The 20,006-nt window shown below is 38.1% G+C and overlaps 1 protein-coding gene across 1 annotated transcript in view; it reads left to right on the forward strand.

Annotated features, from left to right (window-relative positions):
* The first annotated feature begins 6,919 nt into the window (after window positions 1-6,919).
* Window positions 6,920-20,006, forward strand: part of LOC126108238 (zinc finger protein 664-like) — a 201,600-nt gene continuing 188,513 nt past the window's right edge. Inside the window, exon 1 of the mRNA XM_049913468.1 lies at window positions 6,920-7,147. Coding sequence (XP_049769425.1) covers window positions 7,103-7,147 — 45 coding nt within the window. The 5' untranslated portion in view covers window positions 6,920-7,102. The remainder of the gene's footprint in view (window positions 7,148-20,006) is intronic.

Consider the following 20,006-nt stretch of genomic DNA (forward strand, 5'->3'; position numbering starts at 1 on the left):
CAAACACTGTCTGCCTGTGTCCATTCATGAGAATGGACAGTTTGTTGCTGGTCATTCCCACATAGAAAGCTTCACAGTGTAGGCAGGTCAGTTCGTAAATCATGTGGGTGCTTTCACACATGGCTCTGCCTTTGATCGTGTACACATTACGGGTTACCAGACTGGAGTAGGTGGTGGTGGGAGGGTGCATGGGACAGGTTTTACACCGGGGGCGGTTACAAGTGTAGGAGCCAGAGGGTAGGGAAGGCAGTTTGGGGATTTCATAGGGATGAACCAAGAGGTTATGAAGGTTAGGTGGACGGCAGAAAGACACTCTTGGTGGAGTAGGGAAGGCGGTTTGGGGATTTCATAGGAATGAACCAAGAGGTTACAAACTGGAACAAATTATTTCAAATTTGTGATTCCAGTGCCCAAACAGTTTATGAAACATTCCACAATTACTTAAAAGGTACTTTAAAAAGCCATCTTTTTCAAAAGAAATATCATAAAACAAGAAAGGGTAAATTGTGATACACCAAAGAACTGGAGAATCTAAAAAAATAAACTACTGCTGTTGAAGTGCCTTGTCAAACTAAACAATTCTAATGAAATTAAGGATCTTGAAAAAACCACTAAGAAACTGTATAAGAAAGAGTTACAATTGGTGAAACAAAGATACAACACAAATCTCATAAGAAATAGCAAAAGCAAATGCAAAACGGCATGGTCAGTAATTAATACTGTTAAAGGTGAAGTCAGAAACTTTGACAAGACAGTCCCAACACCATCAGATACATTCAACAAATATTTTGTAAGCTGTGCTGATGATATCAAAAAGTTGAGTGGTAAACACAATGTAACATGTATAGATTATCTTAAGAGTGCAAACCTAAATCATAAAAGGGCCAGATCATCACTGAAACACTTTAAAGAGGTATGCCAACATGAAGTTCTTAAAATAGTCAAAGAAATGAAAAATTCATACAGTACAGATATTTTTAATATGTCAAACAATCTATTGAAAGAAATCATACATTACATTGCAGCACCATTAACATATTCTATAAACCTGTGTGTGTGTTTCCTGATCCTCTCAAACTATCCAAGGTAACTCCAGTCTTTAAGAAAGGTATCAAATCAGATCCTGCAAACTACAGACCAATTTCACTAATTCCAGTACTAGGAAAAGTCTTTGAAGGAATAATATATGAGCAGATGTATGAGTGCCTAGAACTAAATGATATGTTAAGTGCATCACGGTTAGGTTACAGAAAAGGAAGGTCAGCTATACATGCCATGGAGCTCTTAGTCAGAGATATTTTAGCAGCATTCCAGGACGGTACTCACACACAGGTAACCTTATGAGATCCGAGCAAAGCCTTTGACTGTGTTGACTACTCACTTTTGCTCTCTAAATTTAAGTACAATTCAATATGTGATAAAAGTTTAAAACTCATCAAATCATACCTCAATAAAAGGAAACAGGTGGTGAGTACAGGAAGTCATCTGTCAAACACACTCGAGGTTCAACATGGAGTGCCACAGGGATCTAAATTGGAACCGCTTCTCTTCCTTGTACACATAAATGACTTACCAGGAAATATAGACGTAAAGATGTATATGTATGCAGGTGATACAACTTTTCTATCTGTAAACTATGTATTTGATGATAACCTTGTAAGTGATATGAGATTGGCAAAAGAAAATGCAACATCATGGTTTAGTGCGAATGTTCTACTATTAAATGAGGAAATGGTCCAGTCTATCAAAAACTACAAAAATAGAAAATCAAAAGGCAAAGTTTTTAGGTATAATACTTGACAACAGTCTAACACGGAACTCTCATGTTGATCACATAGTGGTTAGGTTGTCAAGAGTTATATATTTGTTGAAGAGACTGATGTGTTGTGTGACATTTGAGTACGTAAGGACAGTGTACTTTGCCTTTTTTCAATCTGTTTTAAGGTATGGGTTAATACTTTGGGAAACAGCAGAAAAATAAATGAAATTATGGTGATCCAGAAGAAAGCAATCAGAGTAATGGCTAAGGTAGATAATAGAAAACATTGTAAACCATTGTTCATTAAATACAGAATTTTAACAGTTATTAATTCATATATTCTTGACAGTATTAACGACATACTTGCTGAACTACCTAATTTAAGTGTAACAAATCAAAGGCCACAAAATAGATTAGCTAAAACTAACAATAGTCATAAGTATATGGCAATTAAAATATATAACAAATTGTCTAAGAATGCGTCAATCAAGCCTGACAAATTATTTAAAGAAAATGCGCATAACTTCTTGTTAACTAATCCATTCTATTCATTAGAAGAATTTTTAGAAATAACAAATATCAACTTAAATATGTAAAAATGTATTTTGTAAAATTAATAGGTTAAGTGAACTGATGAAATCCATTGCATGTAATAATGCTGAATGACTAATAAAGAATCTGAATCTGACAGTCCCTATGTGAGCAATATGTAGGGGTTTGTAGTATATTTCTAGAGTCATCATTTAAAGTTGGTTCTTGAAATTTTATTAATAGACTTTCTCAGGATAGTTCACATCTATCTTCAAGAGTCTGCCAGTTCAGTTCCTTCAGTATCTCTGTGATACTCTCCCATGGATCAAATAAGCCTGTGACCATTTGTGCTGCCCTTCTCTGTATACATTCAATAACCCCTCTTAATCCTATTCAGCATGTGTCCTACACATTTGAGCAATATTCTAAACTGGTGAGATGAATGATTTGTAAGCAATTTCCTTTGTAGACTGATTGCACTTCCCCAGTCCACAACTGAGCCTAAATAATCATTCCATTTTATATCCTTACAAAGTGTCACACCCAGGTATACTCATAGGATGTTTTCTCTTTTTATGATGATTTTACATTTTTGAGATTAAAGCAAGTTGCCAATCTTTGTACCACTTTGAAATCTTATCAAGATCTTACTGAATATGTATTCAGCTTCTTTCAGACAGTACTTCATTATAGATCATAGCATCATCTGCAATAAGTCTGATGTAACTATTGATATTGTCTGCAAGATCATTAATATACAACATGAACAGCAGCAACTCCAACATACTTCCCTGGGGCATATCTGAAGTTACGCCTACATCTGACAATGACCTCCATCCAAGATAACATACTGCATCCTTCTTACCAAAATGTTCTCAATTCAGTCACAAATTTCACTTGATAACCTATATGATCGTACTTTGGACAATAAGTGTAAGTGTGGTACTGAGTCAAATGCTTTTTGGAAATCAAAAAATACTGCATCTAACTGACTGTCTTGATCCAAAGCTTTCAGTATGTCACTTGAGAAATGTGTGAGTTGGTTTTCACATGTTCGATGTTTTTGGAATCCCCTAAAAACAATAATTCTGCTGTGTACATAGCCTTATTAAAGCTGTTTCTCGCTGCTTTAGGAAGCTGAAGATACTTGCTGCCAGTGGTCCATAAACTGTCTGTACTACAAGCTTGAGTGTTTCCTGACCCATTATTGTGGCACAGTATTAAAAAGTCGTCCAACAAAACATTTGTTAACCTGGAGAGCCTGAGATTTAACACTGTTTTTCTTGCATATGTAGGCACACCCCTCACCATGAACCACAGACTTTGCCAAGGTAGGGAGGCTAGGGAGTCTCAATGATACAGGTAGCTTTACTGTAGTGGCAACTTCAACAGAGGCATATCAGTTGAGACGCCAGACATGCATGTGGATCCTGAAGAGAGGCAGCAGGCTTTTCAGTAGCTGCAGGGCAACAGTCTGGATGATAGACTGAGCTGGCCTTGTAAGATCAACCAAAACAGGCTTGCTGTGCTGGTACTGTGAATGGTTGTAAAGCAAGGGGAAACTATAGCCACAATTTTTTTCCAAGGGAATGCAACTGTACTGCATTGTTAAATGATGATGGCATCCTCTTGGGGAAAATATTCCGGAGGTAAAATAGTCTCCCATTTGAATGTCTGGGCAGGGACTACTCAGGGAGATGTCATCAGTACAAACAAAATCTATAGATTGGATCGTGGGATGTTAGATCCCTTGATCTGACTGGCGGGTTAGAGAATCTAAAAAGGCATGGTTTGGTCGAGGTTACATATAGTGGGAATTAGTGAAGTTCAGTGGCAGGAAGAACAGGACATCTGGTAAGGCAAATACAGGGTTATTAATAGAAAAACACATAGGGAAAATGCAGAAGAAGGTCTAATAATGAATAAGCAAATGGGAATGCAAGTTAGCTACAATGAACAGTGTAGTGGACATATTAACATAGTCAGATATAAAGCCAACATCCACCACAGTAGCACACATTTATATGCTAACTAGCTACACAGATGATGAAGAAATTGAAAGAATGTATGCTGAGATAAAAGAAATTATTCAGACAGTTAAGGGAGAGGAAAATTTAATTGTGATTTGGAATTGGAATTTGGTAGTAAGAAGTGGAGTAAAAGTAGTAGTTGAAAATGGACTGGGAGAAAGGAATAAAAGAGGAAGCCACTTCATAGAATTTTGCATAGAGCATAATTTAATCACTGCTAAGACTTGGTTTAAGAATTATGAAAGAAGGTTGTATATGTGGATGAGTCCTGGAGACACTGAAAGGTCTCAGATTGATTATTTAAGGGCAAGAGAGAGATTTCTGAACCAGATTGTAAACTGTAAGACATTTCCAGAGGCATATGTGGACTCTGATCGTAATATATTCGTTATGAACTACAGATTAAAACTGTAGAAGCTACAAAAAGAAAGATAGGAAATTAAGCAGATGGAAACTGAATGATTTGAAAGAACCTACATCTACATCTACATTTATACTCCGCAAGCCACCCAACGGTGTGTGGTGGAGGGCACCAGAGGCTGTTGAGAGTTTCAGAGGGAGCATTAAGCAACGTATTTAGTAGAATAATCTGTATGATGTCCTGAAACTGTATTATATCTAGGGATTATATTTGATTATTCGATGTTGAATAAATATTATTATTATTATTATTATTATTATTATATTATTATGGAAAAGAATACAGCAGAACATGGATGGGTAGCTTTGAGAGACGAAATAGTGAAGGTAGCAGGGGATCAAATAGGTAAAAAGAAAAGAGTTAGCAGAAATCCTTGTACATCACAGGAGATACTGAATTTAAGTGATGGAAGGAGAAAATATAAAAAGGAAAGGAAGCAGTGGCTGAGAAGGGAGTGAGACAGGTTGCACTCTATTCCAGATGTTACTCAATCTATACTTTGAGCAAGCAGTAAAGGAAATAAAAGAAAAAAAATTGGAAAAGGACTTAAAGTCCAAAGAGAAGAAATAAAAACTTTGAGGTTTGCTGACAACATTGTTATTCCATCAGAGACAGCAAAAGAGTTAGAAAAGCAGTTGAACAGGGTGGATGGTGCCTTGAAAGATAGATGTAAGAAGCTTTTGAAATGTGATGCTACAGAAGAATGCCGAATATTAGATGGATAGATCATGTAACTACTGAGGAAGTACCGAATAGAATAGGTGAGTAAAGAAATTTATGGGATAACTTTACTAAAAGAAGGGATTGGTTGATAGGATGTATTCGGAACCGTGAAAGAATCATTCGTTTAGTATTGAAGGGAAGTGGGTGGAAGATGGTGAATAATTGTAGGGGGGAGATCAAGAAGTGAATGCAGTAAGCAGTTTCAAATAGATGTTAACTGCAGTAGTTATTTGGAGATAAAGGGGCTTTCTCAGGATAGAGCAGCGTAAAAGTCTTTGGATTGAAACCACAACAGTGCAACCACCCCTCTTTCCCATGAGAACAAGGGCACCCATACAGTAGTTTGTAGGGGTTGGAGTAAGACTTGGAGATATTCAGTATTTTTAATATTTTAAAAGATGATTTACAACCTGAAAATAGCCATAAAAAGTTCCTGGTTCGACCATGTTAAAAACCAGAGCCACCCCAACCTTTCAATCATTTTCGTCTAAGAAAAAGACCTGACTACACTATATTTTTTTCCTTTCTCTGAGAGGGAGGGGGGAAGGGACGGGTGCTCGCAGTGCACTCCTCTCCCCCCCCCCCCCCCCCCCATGCCCCTAGGTATAGGTATCGTTGCGTAAGAAATATATGACTTGTGGTAACTTAGAACATAATCTCTGTGTGTGAGTCCATATTATTTGTAGTGTCAAAATGCAGATCCAGCAAGTTCTTTTTCATACTTATGTCCAGTGTCATAATTACAGAAACTAAATTCTACATTTACAGTTTTATCATGATTGATAGCTAATGTATTATCTTTAAAAAATATTTTATATCTAAAATGCTTTTTCTTCCATGTCGTTTCTAGTGTGTATAAACAAAAAATCACCTGAGGTAGGCCATAGTAAATTTCTAACTATTACTATAATTTTCCAGAGCAGAATTTCAGTGACATTCACAATACATAGAAATCTTATTGCACCCCAGTTGACTTGAATGGAGTGTCAGTGGTTACCCAGTTACTGAGAATTGAGTTACAGGCCAAAAGAAAACGCAGGACCATAAACTGCTCAGGAATTTGAGAGTGAACGCTATTTAGATCTTATTTCGATACCGCACACTGTGTGGTTACATTTACTTCTGATGTACAATCAGGCAATGCCATCAGTTACTATCCGCGCATGCGCGCGTTGAATTACGCGAACAGATGAGATAATAATCGCTGATATGTCAAATATAACAAGCGGAACTTTCGTATACGATTCCACTGCCTGTTTGGCGCCTTTCTTGTATATGTTTAGAAACCTCACGAAAATGTTCGTTATAGGTGTGTGTATGAAATTGTTAATTTCGTGTGCAGACATGGATGAGCTATCGATCATTAAGGCGTACTGCATTAATGCCGGTTAATGGTCGATCAAGCATTCATCATGTTACTACTGTTTCAAGTACAGCTATGGCGCGGTATATTAAATCATGCTCAAAAATGACGCTCGTGTTTCCATTGACATCGCGCGATTTTCGAAATTAAAAGAATCGTATTAGCTGGGCTATTTCGTTACGAGTTATACTCGGAAGTTTAAATATGGCGGATAGCGGCTGAATTGTTTGCAGTGTGCAAATTACAATTTCGGCAAAATTGGTTGTGTTACTATCATGTACGAATATCCTACAGACAGTACAATTACGAGTTCATCGCAGGTAATAACGTATTTTCTGTGCATGCTTTATTTGAAATTACTGAGCAGGTCTTCGCATTTTATGCAGTGAATCATTAACAGTAATCCGCCCCTATAATAGCATAGCCCCTTCTTTGCTCCGCGTTGCCGGTGAAATACTGGATCGAGAAGATAGGCGAACAATGTTAATAATGACTGAACAGTTTTGAAATTTCCATTCTACGTTTCTAACACGTGAAAACAGATCCCGGCAGTTTATGACACGTAAATTCTCCAGAATATGAGGGTGTAGATTAAAAAATGTAGGCATTTTATTACTCTGAATAGTTTAGGAAAAAATGACTTTAATATGTGTTATAATACTTGATTCGTAGGAATTTAAAGACGATTGTATTTGAATTATTTAAGTTGTTGCAGAAACTCTCGTGTCCTTACCCCATTTGAATATTGAAGTTCATGTTGATAACGGTTAATGTCTAAACTTAATTTAATTTTACAGATGTACGATTAAATTTCGAAAAGCAGACCTCTAGCTATTTTCGTCAACAAACGCGACATTGTAGGGTCTGATTGGTGTTTCCTGTGCTTGTCCGGGCAGATTTTGTATGTCGTTGAATATATGTGCCCCGTGCCGGTTAATACAATAAAGTAAAAATAATAGGTAATTCTATCAGATATTGGTGTTTTCTTTTCGATTGTACGGAGTTAAAATGCGGGACTCACCACACAAAATATTTAATATACATGCGGTTTATTTTTTTTTCATGACTATAAGGCACTTGTAACAATAGAAAATTTGGGTATGTGTAGCAAATAGGATCTTTTAGCTTGAACAGCAAATAAATGAAGATAAACATCAAAACTTTTGAACGTATTTTGTGCTAAAATTATCAGTGGCCATTAAATATAAAAATTACCGAAGCCCACAATAGCTGTCTTGACATACAAAGATGTAAACAACACATGATAGTACATTCACAGATTATGATGCATATAAATAATTTAAATGTATGATATAAACTTAGATAGTTGGAACATGTAATAAGCAAATAAATGTGTGACATGCCACTTATAGACAAATGTCCATGTATTCACTCACTGAATAAAAACAACAACAATGTAGATAAAACTGTAAAGATGTTTAAGGACTACATGGGGGCAATAGCTTTTATTTTCCCAGGGAGTGTATGAAAAACTTTGAACTGATGTGGAGCAGAAGTGCAGTTACAGTGTACCATGCTCATCCGCTACTTCCAGCTGTTGGCAGTTTGTTTCTGTCAGTTGCAACCAATTGGATGCTAACTAAAGTGAATAGGAAAATCTAAAGGTGCTTGCAGACTGACCTGTAGCAAAGCCTGAGGCCTATTTTTCACTGGAATGTGACAATGTCATTGGAAGCTGGCAAAACGTGATGAATGATGGGAAGCAAACATGAAGGATCATGTGTTGGCTGTCGGCAGCAAATCAGGATAAAAGGTACATATTGGCCTCCTTGCATTTTTCAATATGTAGTCGACATAAACATTAGGCTGTGCTACCAGTCAGTTGTTTACCACAGCCTTTATTTGGCTCACATTCTTTGGCTTGCCAACTCTCAACCAAATTGTCACTTCTCAAGCTAACCTAGAACTCGGGCTGCACTACAGAATAGTCTGTCACAACAACCAAGATATCAAGGTGGGGGTTTAGAGGATCCAGTACCAATGTTCATTTTTAGTTTCCTGATTAGCTGATTTTTGTTCCATTAGGTTAGACTTTTATCACATGTCGAATTTTTGGCGAAATCAGAAATCAGACGTACAAGTAGGTTGTTGCAATAATGTATGCATATCTCGGGCTGTACTACACATCAATCAATTACAGCAATCATATTTTTGTGTTAAGATTTATTAGCTTCAACAACTCACAGCAAAATTATCGTATTCCAACCTAATTTCGGCCTTGGGCTTCACTACAGATTAGTCTGTCAGTACAAGTAGTTTTCATCTAAGCCACAATGAAATTGTTACAGTCCAGCCTAACATAAGCCTCAGTCTGACAGGTTATCTACATTTCTTCCAGCTCTCCACAACAAAAACAAATCAATTTGCATATTCTGCCAGAAGAAAACATTAGATCTAGTGGGTCTTCTTAACTACTTTGTGCTCTCACCCAATTGCGGATAACCAACAGAAACAAATTGCCAACATCAGCATGCAACAGAAGAGACTGATACACCGTAAGTGTACTGTAGCCCTATGTGGAATGGAACTTCCGGGCACATTACGATATTTGTACTCAAGTTTTTTGTCGAGTCTTGCGTTGTCGTTCTTCTGCAGATTTCTGTGGCTGACTGCTACATTTTTTTTAAAAAAACAAAATAGTTTCATTTAAATGCATGGTAGTGGAAGTATTTAACTGCTGAGACAGCAGGTTATGAATCCATTATTTCGCTCCAATTATTGTAAGGGCCTTTTTTATACTTTAAATCTACTGCATGCTGCTGGAGAGTTTCCCCAGACTTTTAGCGTAAGTGTGATTAGATTAGATTAGTACTTGTTCCATAGATCATGAATACGACACTTCGTAATGATTTGGAATGTGTCAGGTTAATAAAAGGTGTCCATACAAGATATTACATTACACAAAATTTTACATGACATTCAATTTTCATATTCAGGAGTTGCCATTAAGAAATTCTTTTAATTTCCTTGTAAATGCTATATGGCTATCTGTCAGACTTTTGATGCTATTAGGTAAGTGACCAAAGACTTTTGTGGCAGCATAATTTACCCCCTTCTGAGCCAAAGTTAGATTTAACCTTGAGGAGTGAAGATCATCCTTTCTTCTAGTGTTGTAGCCATGTACACTGCTATTACTTTTGAATTCGTTCGGATTGTTAATAACAAATTTCATAAGTGAATATGTATATATTGTGAGGCTACAGTGAAGATCCCTAGCTCTTTAAATAAGTGTCTATGGGATGATCTTGGATGAGCTCCAGCAATTATTCTGATTACACGCTTTTGTGCAATGAACACTCTTTTAGTCAATGATGAGTTACCCACGAATATGATGCCATAGGAAAGCAGAGAATGAAAATAGGCTTGGTAAGCTAATTTACTCAGCTGTATATCACCAAAATTTGCAATGACCCTAATAGCATAAGTAGCTGAACTCAAAAGTTTCAGCAGATCCTCAGTGTGTTTTTTCCAGTTCAACCCCTCATCAATGCATACACCTAGAAATTTTGAATATTCTACCTTAGCTACCGATTTCTGATCGAAGTCTATATTTATTAATGGGGTCATTCCATTTACTGTGTGGAACTGTATATACTGAGTTCTGTCAAAGTTTAATGAGAGCCCATTTGCAGAGAACCACTTAATGATTTTCTGAAAAACATCGTTTACAATTTCACCAGTTAATTCTTGTCTGTCGGGTGTGATATTTATACTTGTATCATCGGCAAAAAGTACCAGCTTTGCATCTTCGTGAATATAGAATGGCAAGTCATTAATATATATTAAGAACAGCAGAGGACCCAAGACTGAACCTTGCGGCACCCCATTCTTGATTGTTCCCCAGTCTGAGAAATCATCAGTTTTTTGCATATTATGTGAACTGTTTATTTCAACTTTCTGCACTCTTCCAGTTAGGTATGAGCACTCTCCCATTCATACCACAATACTTCAGCTTATCTTGAAGTATTCCATGATTTACAGAATCAAAAGCCTTTGATAAATCACAAAAAATCCCAATGGGTGACTTCTGGTTACTCAGAGCATTTAATATTTCATTAGTGAAAGTGTATATAGCATTTTCCGTTGAAAAACCCTTCTGGAAACCAAACTGACATTTTGTTAAAACTTTATTTTTACAAAGGTGTGAAGCTACTCTACAATACATTACTTTTTCAAGAATTTTGGATAAGGCAGTCAGAAGAGAGATTGGGCAGTAGTTGTTGACATCAGACGTATCCCCTTGGAATATAAACATAGTAAACACTCTTGACCAGAGAGTGAATTAAATTTCAGGAAGGAGAAATAAAAACTTGGAGGTTTGCCGATGTCACTGTAATTCTGTAAGAGACAGCAGGGAGTGGTTGAGTGAAATGGGTTGAGTCTTGAAAAAAGGTTATAATATGAACACCAACAAAAATAAAACAAGGGTAAGGTCAAATCACTGATAGTAGCCAAAATAGATGGAATATGAAAATTGCTCTATCTCTCGAAGCATTTCTGAAAAAGAGGAATTTGTTGTCAGCAGGTGTAAGTATAAGCGTTAGGAAATCTTTCCTGAAGGTATTTGTATGGACCTTAGCCTTGTACTGGGAAAATATGGAAGCGTCCGATCCCACCCGCCTGCTTTGACCCATGACGTCACAAATATAGCGGAAACGACCATAAACCACGATTCCAATATGGCGCATATAAAGTCATTACGTACACATTATGAGGACAAAAATACATCAAAAAACACACACACACACGTTCCACAAAACGCCTAATGACACTAACAGGACAAGTGCAGGAAATAGGGGTTTTTTGGGTGGGGACAAACTAAATATAAACAAATTTAGACACCCACCCCCATACAAAACAACACAAAACTGACATCACAAAACTCCCCAAATACCACTAAACACAATATCATCTGGAATTGGACACTTCCCTTGACCTATATAGCTCAACAGCAGCTCCCGATCCCATAAATTAGGACCTAACACTCCCCTTGACCTATATAGCTCAAAAACATCTCCTGATACCAATACCAACATTCACAGCCACACATTGGGATCGAACACTTCCCTTGACCTGTTATCCTTACGTCATCTCCACATACAGTCGTCCACGGTCCGAGACGGTGGAACTTTAAGTAAGCCTCATTTCTCCACGACATACTGAACACTTCACGACTTCATCCAAAAATCCGAATAGTTGAAGAAATTTTATTGGAAACAACGCACTGTCCCTCATCATAGCAGACAACCGAGAATTTCTGACCCTGTCAGTCATATCCATACCTACCAAAGACATAAAAAAAGCAATTTACCAAAATTCACACACAACGCCACACTCGCAAACTAAACCAAAAACATCACCTAACACACCACCAGAGAGCACCACCGATTGCATCAAAACAACACCTACAAACATGCCACTCTCACAAACTAAATTCTGCGCCGTCGTGATGTCACACACCACAACAGCCTTACGTCGCAGGTCAAAGCCGACGGCTGGGATCGGGAGTGAAACATGGACAGTTTTCAAACATGGTATTATAGAAGACCTCATCATCAGATGGGTTGATTAAATAATTAATGAGGTGATACTGAATGAAATTGTAGAAAAAAAAGGAGTTGTTGCACAACGTGGCAAAAACGAGGATCAGCTGATAGAGGTCAAATCCTGAGGCATCAATCAAGGAATCAATTTGGCGGGGGGGAATCATAAACTGTTGAAGGAGACAGGATTGACTACAGTAAGCACTTTTCAAATGGATGTAGGCTGCCATAGTTATGCAGAGGTGGAGATGCTGGCACAAGCTACAGTAGTACAGGGAGCTTTATCAGACAAGTTTTCAGGATAAAGACCAATATAACAAGCACTGTTAACAGTGTCCATGTTGGTACATTACTTCAGGACATGTACCACATCATGCTCTTTACTTAATTTACCTTTAACGTGGTCATTGTGTTTAGTACGTGCTGCCAAACACCGGGGAATTTTGTTTTTGGGCTACTGTGCATGACCATACTTAAGGGTCTCCATATGAGTTGAAATTTTGGAATTTTCAATTATTTATTTATTTATGCACTAATCTTAATCTACAGAATTTCCCCTTTCCAATCTTATATAATACATGTATATTATTGTCTTATTTTGGTTTATTGATTCATTTAAACAAAACAAGGTGGGCATGGCATGTTCCAAGAATGTGGACAGTTGAAGAAGGAAAGATATGTCAATTACTGTGGTGTTGGGGATTGAAAAGGTTTCAAAGCAGCAGAGGAAGAAAAGCCATATGGGGAAAATGTAACTACAACCAAACTGGAGTGCTTGACCATCCTGTTCACTCAGGTTGTGGCTTGTCAAATGACAGTGTGGTTTTCATACAGTCATACAAACAGTGTGCAGTGCCAGATTTGCACCTGGTGGCCAAAATTGGAAGTATTTTTTTTCCACCATAAATTGGTTCCACATTTACATCTACATTTGTACTCTGAGAACCACCCATGAAGTGCATGGCAGAGGATACATCCCATTGTACCTATTATTGGGGTATCTTCCTGTTCCATTCACATATGAAGCGCAGGAAAAATAATTGAATGCCTCTGTGTGTGCTGTAATTATTCTAATCTTGTCCTCACTATCCATATGTCAGTGCATGCATGGAGGGTTGTAGTATATTCCTAGCATCATAGTTATAGCTGGTTCTTGAAACATTGTTAATAGACTTTATTGTGATAGTTTAGATCCATCTTCTAGAGTCTTCTAGTTAAGTTCCTTCAGTATCTTAGTGACATTCTCCCTGGGTCAAACAAACCTGTGACCATTTGTGCTGCCCATCTCTGTATACATTCAGTATCCCATCTTAGCCGTATTTGGTACAGGTGCCACACACATGAGCAGTACTCTAGAACTAGTTACAAGAGTGATTTGTAAACAATCTCCTTTGTAGATTGATTGCAATTCCTCAGTATCCTACCTGTAAACCGAAGTCTGCCACCAACTGCTTTACTTACGAAATGTGCTTATGTGATAATTTCATATCATTTCAAAGTGTTACTCCCTGATCTTTGTATAAGTTAGCTGATTTCAGCAGTGGCTCATTGATCTTCTGCTATGCAGCATACCTACCAAGTTTCACTGCCATACAATAATTACAGTCCACACTGGTCCATTGAGTAGCTGAACTTCAATTACAACCAGCTGGTACAATTTTGTGCCCTGAGAGAAAATGCTGTTTTTAATTTTTTTTGTTTGTTTTTCCGTGACAAATTTAAGTCCAAACTGGCTCTTGTCCCATGATCAGGTATAGTTTGTCCGTTGTGCACAACAGATTGGTAGATGTATGGTAGGTGAACTCACTTGATGCAGCAAGAATACCCAGATTCTTAAATAGTTCTTTATATTGTGTCTGCCTACTCCTTTGGTTATTTTCTTGAGATGTATGGTAGATCACTTGATGCAGTAAGGATACCCAGATTCTTAAATAGTTCTTTACATTGAGCCTGCGTACTACTTTTTGTTATTTTCTTGCGGCCCTTTTCTGCAGTGTGAAAACAGTGACCTTGGTTTTGTGCCCTTGTTTGCCAGAAAAGAAATCTTAATATTTTGTTATCCTTTAGATTTAATATGCTGTTAAAGCATCTCTATGGGCTATCTGTGCTGATTTTGTCCATATGAATCCATGCTGTGGTACAGATAATTTATTATTCTTCTCTGTAAATAATATCAATTTTTTACATAATTTCCTATAAAACCTTTGAAACTCTTGATGAAATGATGATCGGCCTATAGTTGTTCATGTTGTCTTACCTCCCTCCCTTTCTCCCCCCAACCCCATCTAGTACATGTAGATGACTTTGGATGTTTTCAATGACTCAGGAAAAGTATTCGATTGGAGTGAGAGGAGTCACAAGTATGTTAATGGTATTATTACAATATAGATACATTCCTTCAGAATTGTCACTTTAATATCACGAATTTCACGTAGATAATGGTTTATCAGTTCTTTTATAGCTTTCATGGCCTTGTCCCTAGAGACAAGATTAATAAACATCATCCTATAACATGTTACTGTTTATAATTTAGTAGCTGGAGCTTTAGCTTAAATGGTGACTTACCAAATCTTCCGCAATACCTGTAGAGAATTTGTTAAATAGGTTTGTCACTGCTATTGTTGTTGTTGTGGTCTTCAGTCCTGAGACTGGTTTGATGCAACCCTCCATGCTATTCTATCCTCTGCAAACTTCTTCATCTCCCAGTACCTACTGCAACCTACATCCTTCTGCATCTGCTTAGTGTATTCATCTCTTGGTCTCCCTCTGCGATTTTTACCCTCCACGCTGCCCTCCAATACTAAATTGGTGATCCCTTGATGCCTCAGAACAAGTCCTACCAACCGATCCCTTCTTCTAGTCAAGTTGTGCCACAAACTTCTCTTCTCCCCAATTCTATTCAATACTTCCTCATTAGTTATGTGATCTACCCATCTAATCTTCAGCATTCTTCTGTAGCACCACATTTCGAAAGCTTCTATTCTCTTCTTGTCCAAACTATTTATCGTCCATGTTTCACTTCCATACATGTCTACACTTTGTACAAATACTTTCAGAAACGACTTCCTGACACTTAAATCTATACTCGATGTTAACAAATTTCTCTTCTTTAGAAATTCTTTCCTTGCCATTGCCCGTCTAGATTTTATATCCTCTCTACTTCGACCATCATCAGTTATTTTGCTCCCCAAATAGCAAAACTCCTTTACTACTTTAAGTGTCTCATTTCCTAATCTAATTCCCTCAGCATCACCCGACTTAATTCGACTACATTCCGTTATCCTTGTTTTGCTTTTGTTGATGTTCATCTTATACCCTCCTTTCAAGACACTGTCCATTCCGTTCAGCTGCTCTTCCAAGTCCTTTGCTGTCTCTGACAGAACTACAATGTCATCGGCGAACCTCAAAGTTTTTATTTCTGCTCCATGGATTTTAATACCTACTCAAAATTTTTCTTTTGTTTCCTTTACTGCTTGCTCGATATACAGATTGAATAACATCGGGGAGAGGCTACAACCCTGTCTCACTCCCTTCCCAACCACTGCTTGCTATATGTACATACATACTCCACAAGCCACCATATGATGGATGGTAGAGGGTACCTAACACCATTGCGCATCATTCTCTATCCTGTTCTACTCACAAATAGAGATCGGAAAAACGACTGTCTCTGTGCCTCCATATGAACCCTAATTTCTCGTACCTCATATTTGCAGTCCTTAAGCAAAATGTATGTTGGTGGCAGTAGAATCATTCTACAGTCAGCTGCAGCTGACGGTTCTCTAAATTTTCCCAATACTGTTTCATAAAAAGAACGTCTTCTTCACTCCAAGTGTTACCATTTGGGCTCTTTCAGATGTCTGTAATACTCGCATGTTGATTGAACCTCCCAGCAACAAGTCTGACAGCACATCTCTGAATTTCTTTCGCATCTTTCTTTATTCCCACTTAATGGGGATTGCAAACACACCAGCAGTAATCAAGAATGGGTCGCACAACTGGCCTGTCTTTATAAATGAGCAGCACTTTCCTAGAATCCTTCGATAAACCAAAGTCAACCGTCCGCCTTCCCTACAACTGACCTTATTTGCTCATTTAATTTTTATCACACTGCAACATTGTGTTTAGATTTTAATCGACATTGCTGTGTCCAGTAATACACCGATAATAGTGTATTCAAGTAAAGTAGGATTGTTTTTCCTACTTATCTGCATTAACTTATATGTTTCCACATTTGGAGCAAGCTGCCATTAGAAGTCTAATAGAAGTTCTGTCCAAGAGATCCTGTATCCTCTTACAGTCACTCAGTGACAAGACATCCACATCTGTGAAGTGCATGCCAGAGGGTATATCCCATTGTACCAGTTATTAGGGCTTTTTTCCATTCCATTCATGTTCGGGGCATGGGAAAAATTATTGTTTAAATCCCTCAGTGTGTACTGTAATTAATTTAATCTTATCCTGACAATCCCTATGGCAGTGACATGTAGGGATTGTAGTATATTCATAGAGTCATCATTTAAAGCCGGTTTCACAGGATAGTTTTCCTATCTTCAAGAGTCTCCCAGTTCAATTCCTTCAGTATCCCTGTGACACTTTCCTACGGACCAAACAAACCTGTGAGCATTTGTGGTACCCTTCTCTGTATATGTTCAATATCCCTTGTTAGCACTATTTGGACTGGGTCCCACATACATGAACAATATCCTGGAATGGGTCACACAAGCGATTTGTAAGCAATTTCCTTTGTAGACTGACTGCAATTCTCCAGTATTCTACCCATAAACTGGTCCACCACCTGCTTTGCCCACAACTGAGCCCAGGAATTTGTACGAGTTGGCCAATTCCCACTCTGACTCATTGATGTTATAGTCATAGGATACTATGTTTTTTCATTTTATGAAATGCACAGTTTTATATTTTTGAATACTTAAAGCAAGTTGGCAATCATTGCATTGCTTTGAAATCTTGTCAAGGTCTGACTGAACATTTGTACAGCTCTGTTGAGGCTGTACTGTGTTGTAGGTAACTGCATCATCTATAAAAATCTGAGGTTACTATTAATGCTGTGTGCAGGATCATTAATATGCAACATGAACAGCAAGTGACCCAAAACACTACCCTGGGGCACACCTGACAATGACTCTCCATCTGTGATAAAGTGCTGTGTCCTCCCTGCTGAAAAGTCCTCAATCCAGTCAACAATTTCACTTGATAACCCATATGATCAAACTTTTGACAGTAAGCATAGGTGTGGTACTGAGTCAAATGTTTTCTGGAAATCGAGAATTACTGCATCTACCTGGAATGTCCCGATGCACATATTTCAGAATAGGATGTCATGCGAGAAAAGTTTGAGTTGGGTTTCATATAATCTATGTTTCCAAAATCCACGGTGGTCGGCACAGAGCTGGTCATTCTGTCTGAGATACCTCATTATGTTTGAACTCAGAATATGTTCTAAGATTCTACAACAAATTGATGTCAAGAGTATTGTACAGTAGTTTCTTTGGATTGCTTCTGCTACCGTTCTTGTAGATGGGTGTGACTTGTGCTTTTTTCCAAGAATTGGGCAGGTTTTTTGTTCGAGGGCTCTACGATATATTATAAGTAGTATTGAATCTAATGGAGATTCCATCGGGCCATGGAGCTTTGTTCAATTTTAAAAAATTCAGCTGTTTCTCAACACCACTGGCATCGACACCACTGGAACTATCTTATTGTACACTACAGTGTTGTCAGCAAACAGTCACAGACCAATGCTCACCCTATCTGTCAGATTCGTCATGTGCACAGGGTGCCCCATTTATCTTCACAGTTCCAAATGAATTTTTGTCTGGAAACAAAATAAAAATATATGAATAAGTGGCATTCAGTAAGTAATGCAACACAGCTCTTTTCTGGAACCAGGCTGGTTTTATTCAGGATTCCAATACACCATATTATTCCCCACTCTTTTGGCTACAAAACCTTGTTTTTAACCATAATCTCCATTTGATGTGATAGCTTTGCGCCAACTTACTAGGAGGGCCTCTATGCCTCCACTCTACCACTCTACTGGTTTATGTCTGAGCCAATGTTCTCCTGCATCAATAACCTCCCCATCATCTATGTACTGCTTCTCATGAGGTGCATCCTTCATTGGACCAAACAGATGAAAGTCAGAAGGTGAGAGATCTGAACTGTAGAGTGGTGATGAAGAATAGTGAAATTTTGTATGCTCCTCTCGGATGTGCAGACCTTTGTGAGGCCTTGTGTTGTCATGGAGAAGGAGAAGTTCATGTGCATTTTGGTGATATATATATTCTCGAATCAGAAACATACAAATTTACAGTAGCCATACACATCAGTAAATATGAACATATATGTCTGCTTGTGTCTGTATATGTGTGAATGGATATGTGTGTGTGTGTGAGTGTATACCCGTCCTTTTTTCCCCCTAAGGTAAGTCTTTCCACTCCCGGGACTGGAATGACTCCTTACCCTCTCCCTTAAAACCCACATCCTTTTGTCGTTCCCTCTCCTTCCCTCTTTCCTGATGAGGCAACAGTTTGTTGCGAAAGCTTGAATTTTGTGTGTATGTTTGTGTTCGTTTGTGTGTCTGTCGACCTGCCAGCACTTTCATTTGGTAAGTCACATCATCTTTGTTTTTAGGTATATTTTTCCTTCGTGGAATGTTTCCTTCTATTATAACCATATGAACATATATATATACACAAATTGTATTTACAGGGTTATTACAAATGATTGAAGCGATTTCACAGCTCTACAATAACTTTATTATTTGAAATATTTTCACAATGCTTTGCACACACAAACAAAAACTAAAAAAATTTTTTAGGCATTCAAAACTGTTCGATATGTGCCCCTTTAGTGATTCGGCAGACATCAAGCTGATAATCAAGTTCCTCCCACACTCGGCGCAGCATGTCCCCATCAATGAGTTCGAAAGCATCGTTGATGCGAGCTCGCAGTTATGGCACGTTTCTTGGTAGATGAGGTTTAAACACTGAATCTTTCACGTAACCCCACAGAAAGAAATCGCATGGGGTTAAGTCGGGAGAGCGTGGAGGCCATGACATGAATTGAATTGCTGATCATGATCTCCACCACGACCTATCCATCGGTTTTCCAATCCCTGTTTAAGAAATGCCGAACATCATGATAGAAGTGTGGTGGAGCACCATCCTGTTGAAAGATGAAGTCGGCGCTGTCGGTCTCCAATTGTGGCACGAGCCAATTTTCCAGCATGTCCAGATACATGTGTCCTGTAACGTTTTTTTCGCAGAAGAAAAAGGGGCCGTAAACTTTAAACCGTGAGATTGCACAAAACACGCTAACTTTTGGTGAATTGCGAATTTTCTGCACGAATGCGTGAGGATTCTCTACCGCGCAGATTCTCACGTTGTGTCTGTTCAGTTCACCATTAAGAAAAAATGTTGCTTCATCACTGAAAACAAGTTTCACACTGAACGCATCCTCTTCCACGAGCTGTTGAAACCGCGCTGAAAATTCAAAGCGTTTGACTTTGTCATCGGGTGTCAGGGCTTGTAGCAATTGTAAACGGTAAGGTTCTGCTTTAGCCTTTTCCGTAAGATTTTCCAAACCGTCGGCT

The sequence above is a fragment of the Schistocerca cancellata genome, chromosome 11, assembly GCF_023864275.1.
Source record: "Schistocerca cancellata isolate TAMUIC-IGC-003103 chromosome 11, iqSchCanc2.1, whole genome shotgun sequence".
NCBI classification, from domain to species: Eukaryota; Metazoa; Arthropoda; class Insecta; order Orthoptera; family Acrididae; genus Schistocerca; species Schistocerca cancellata.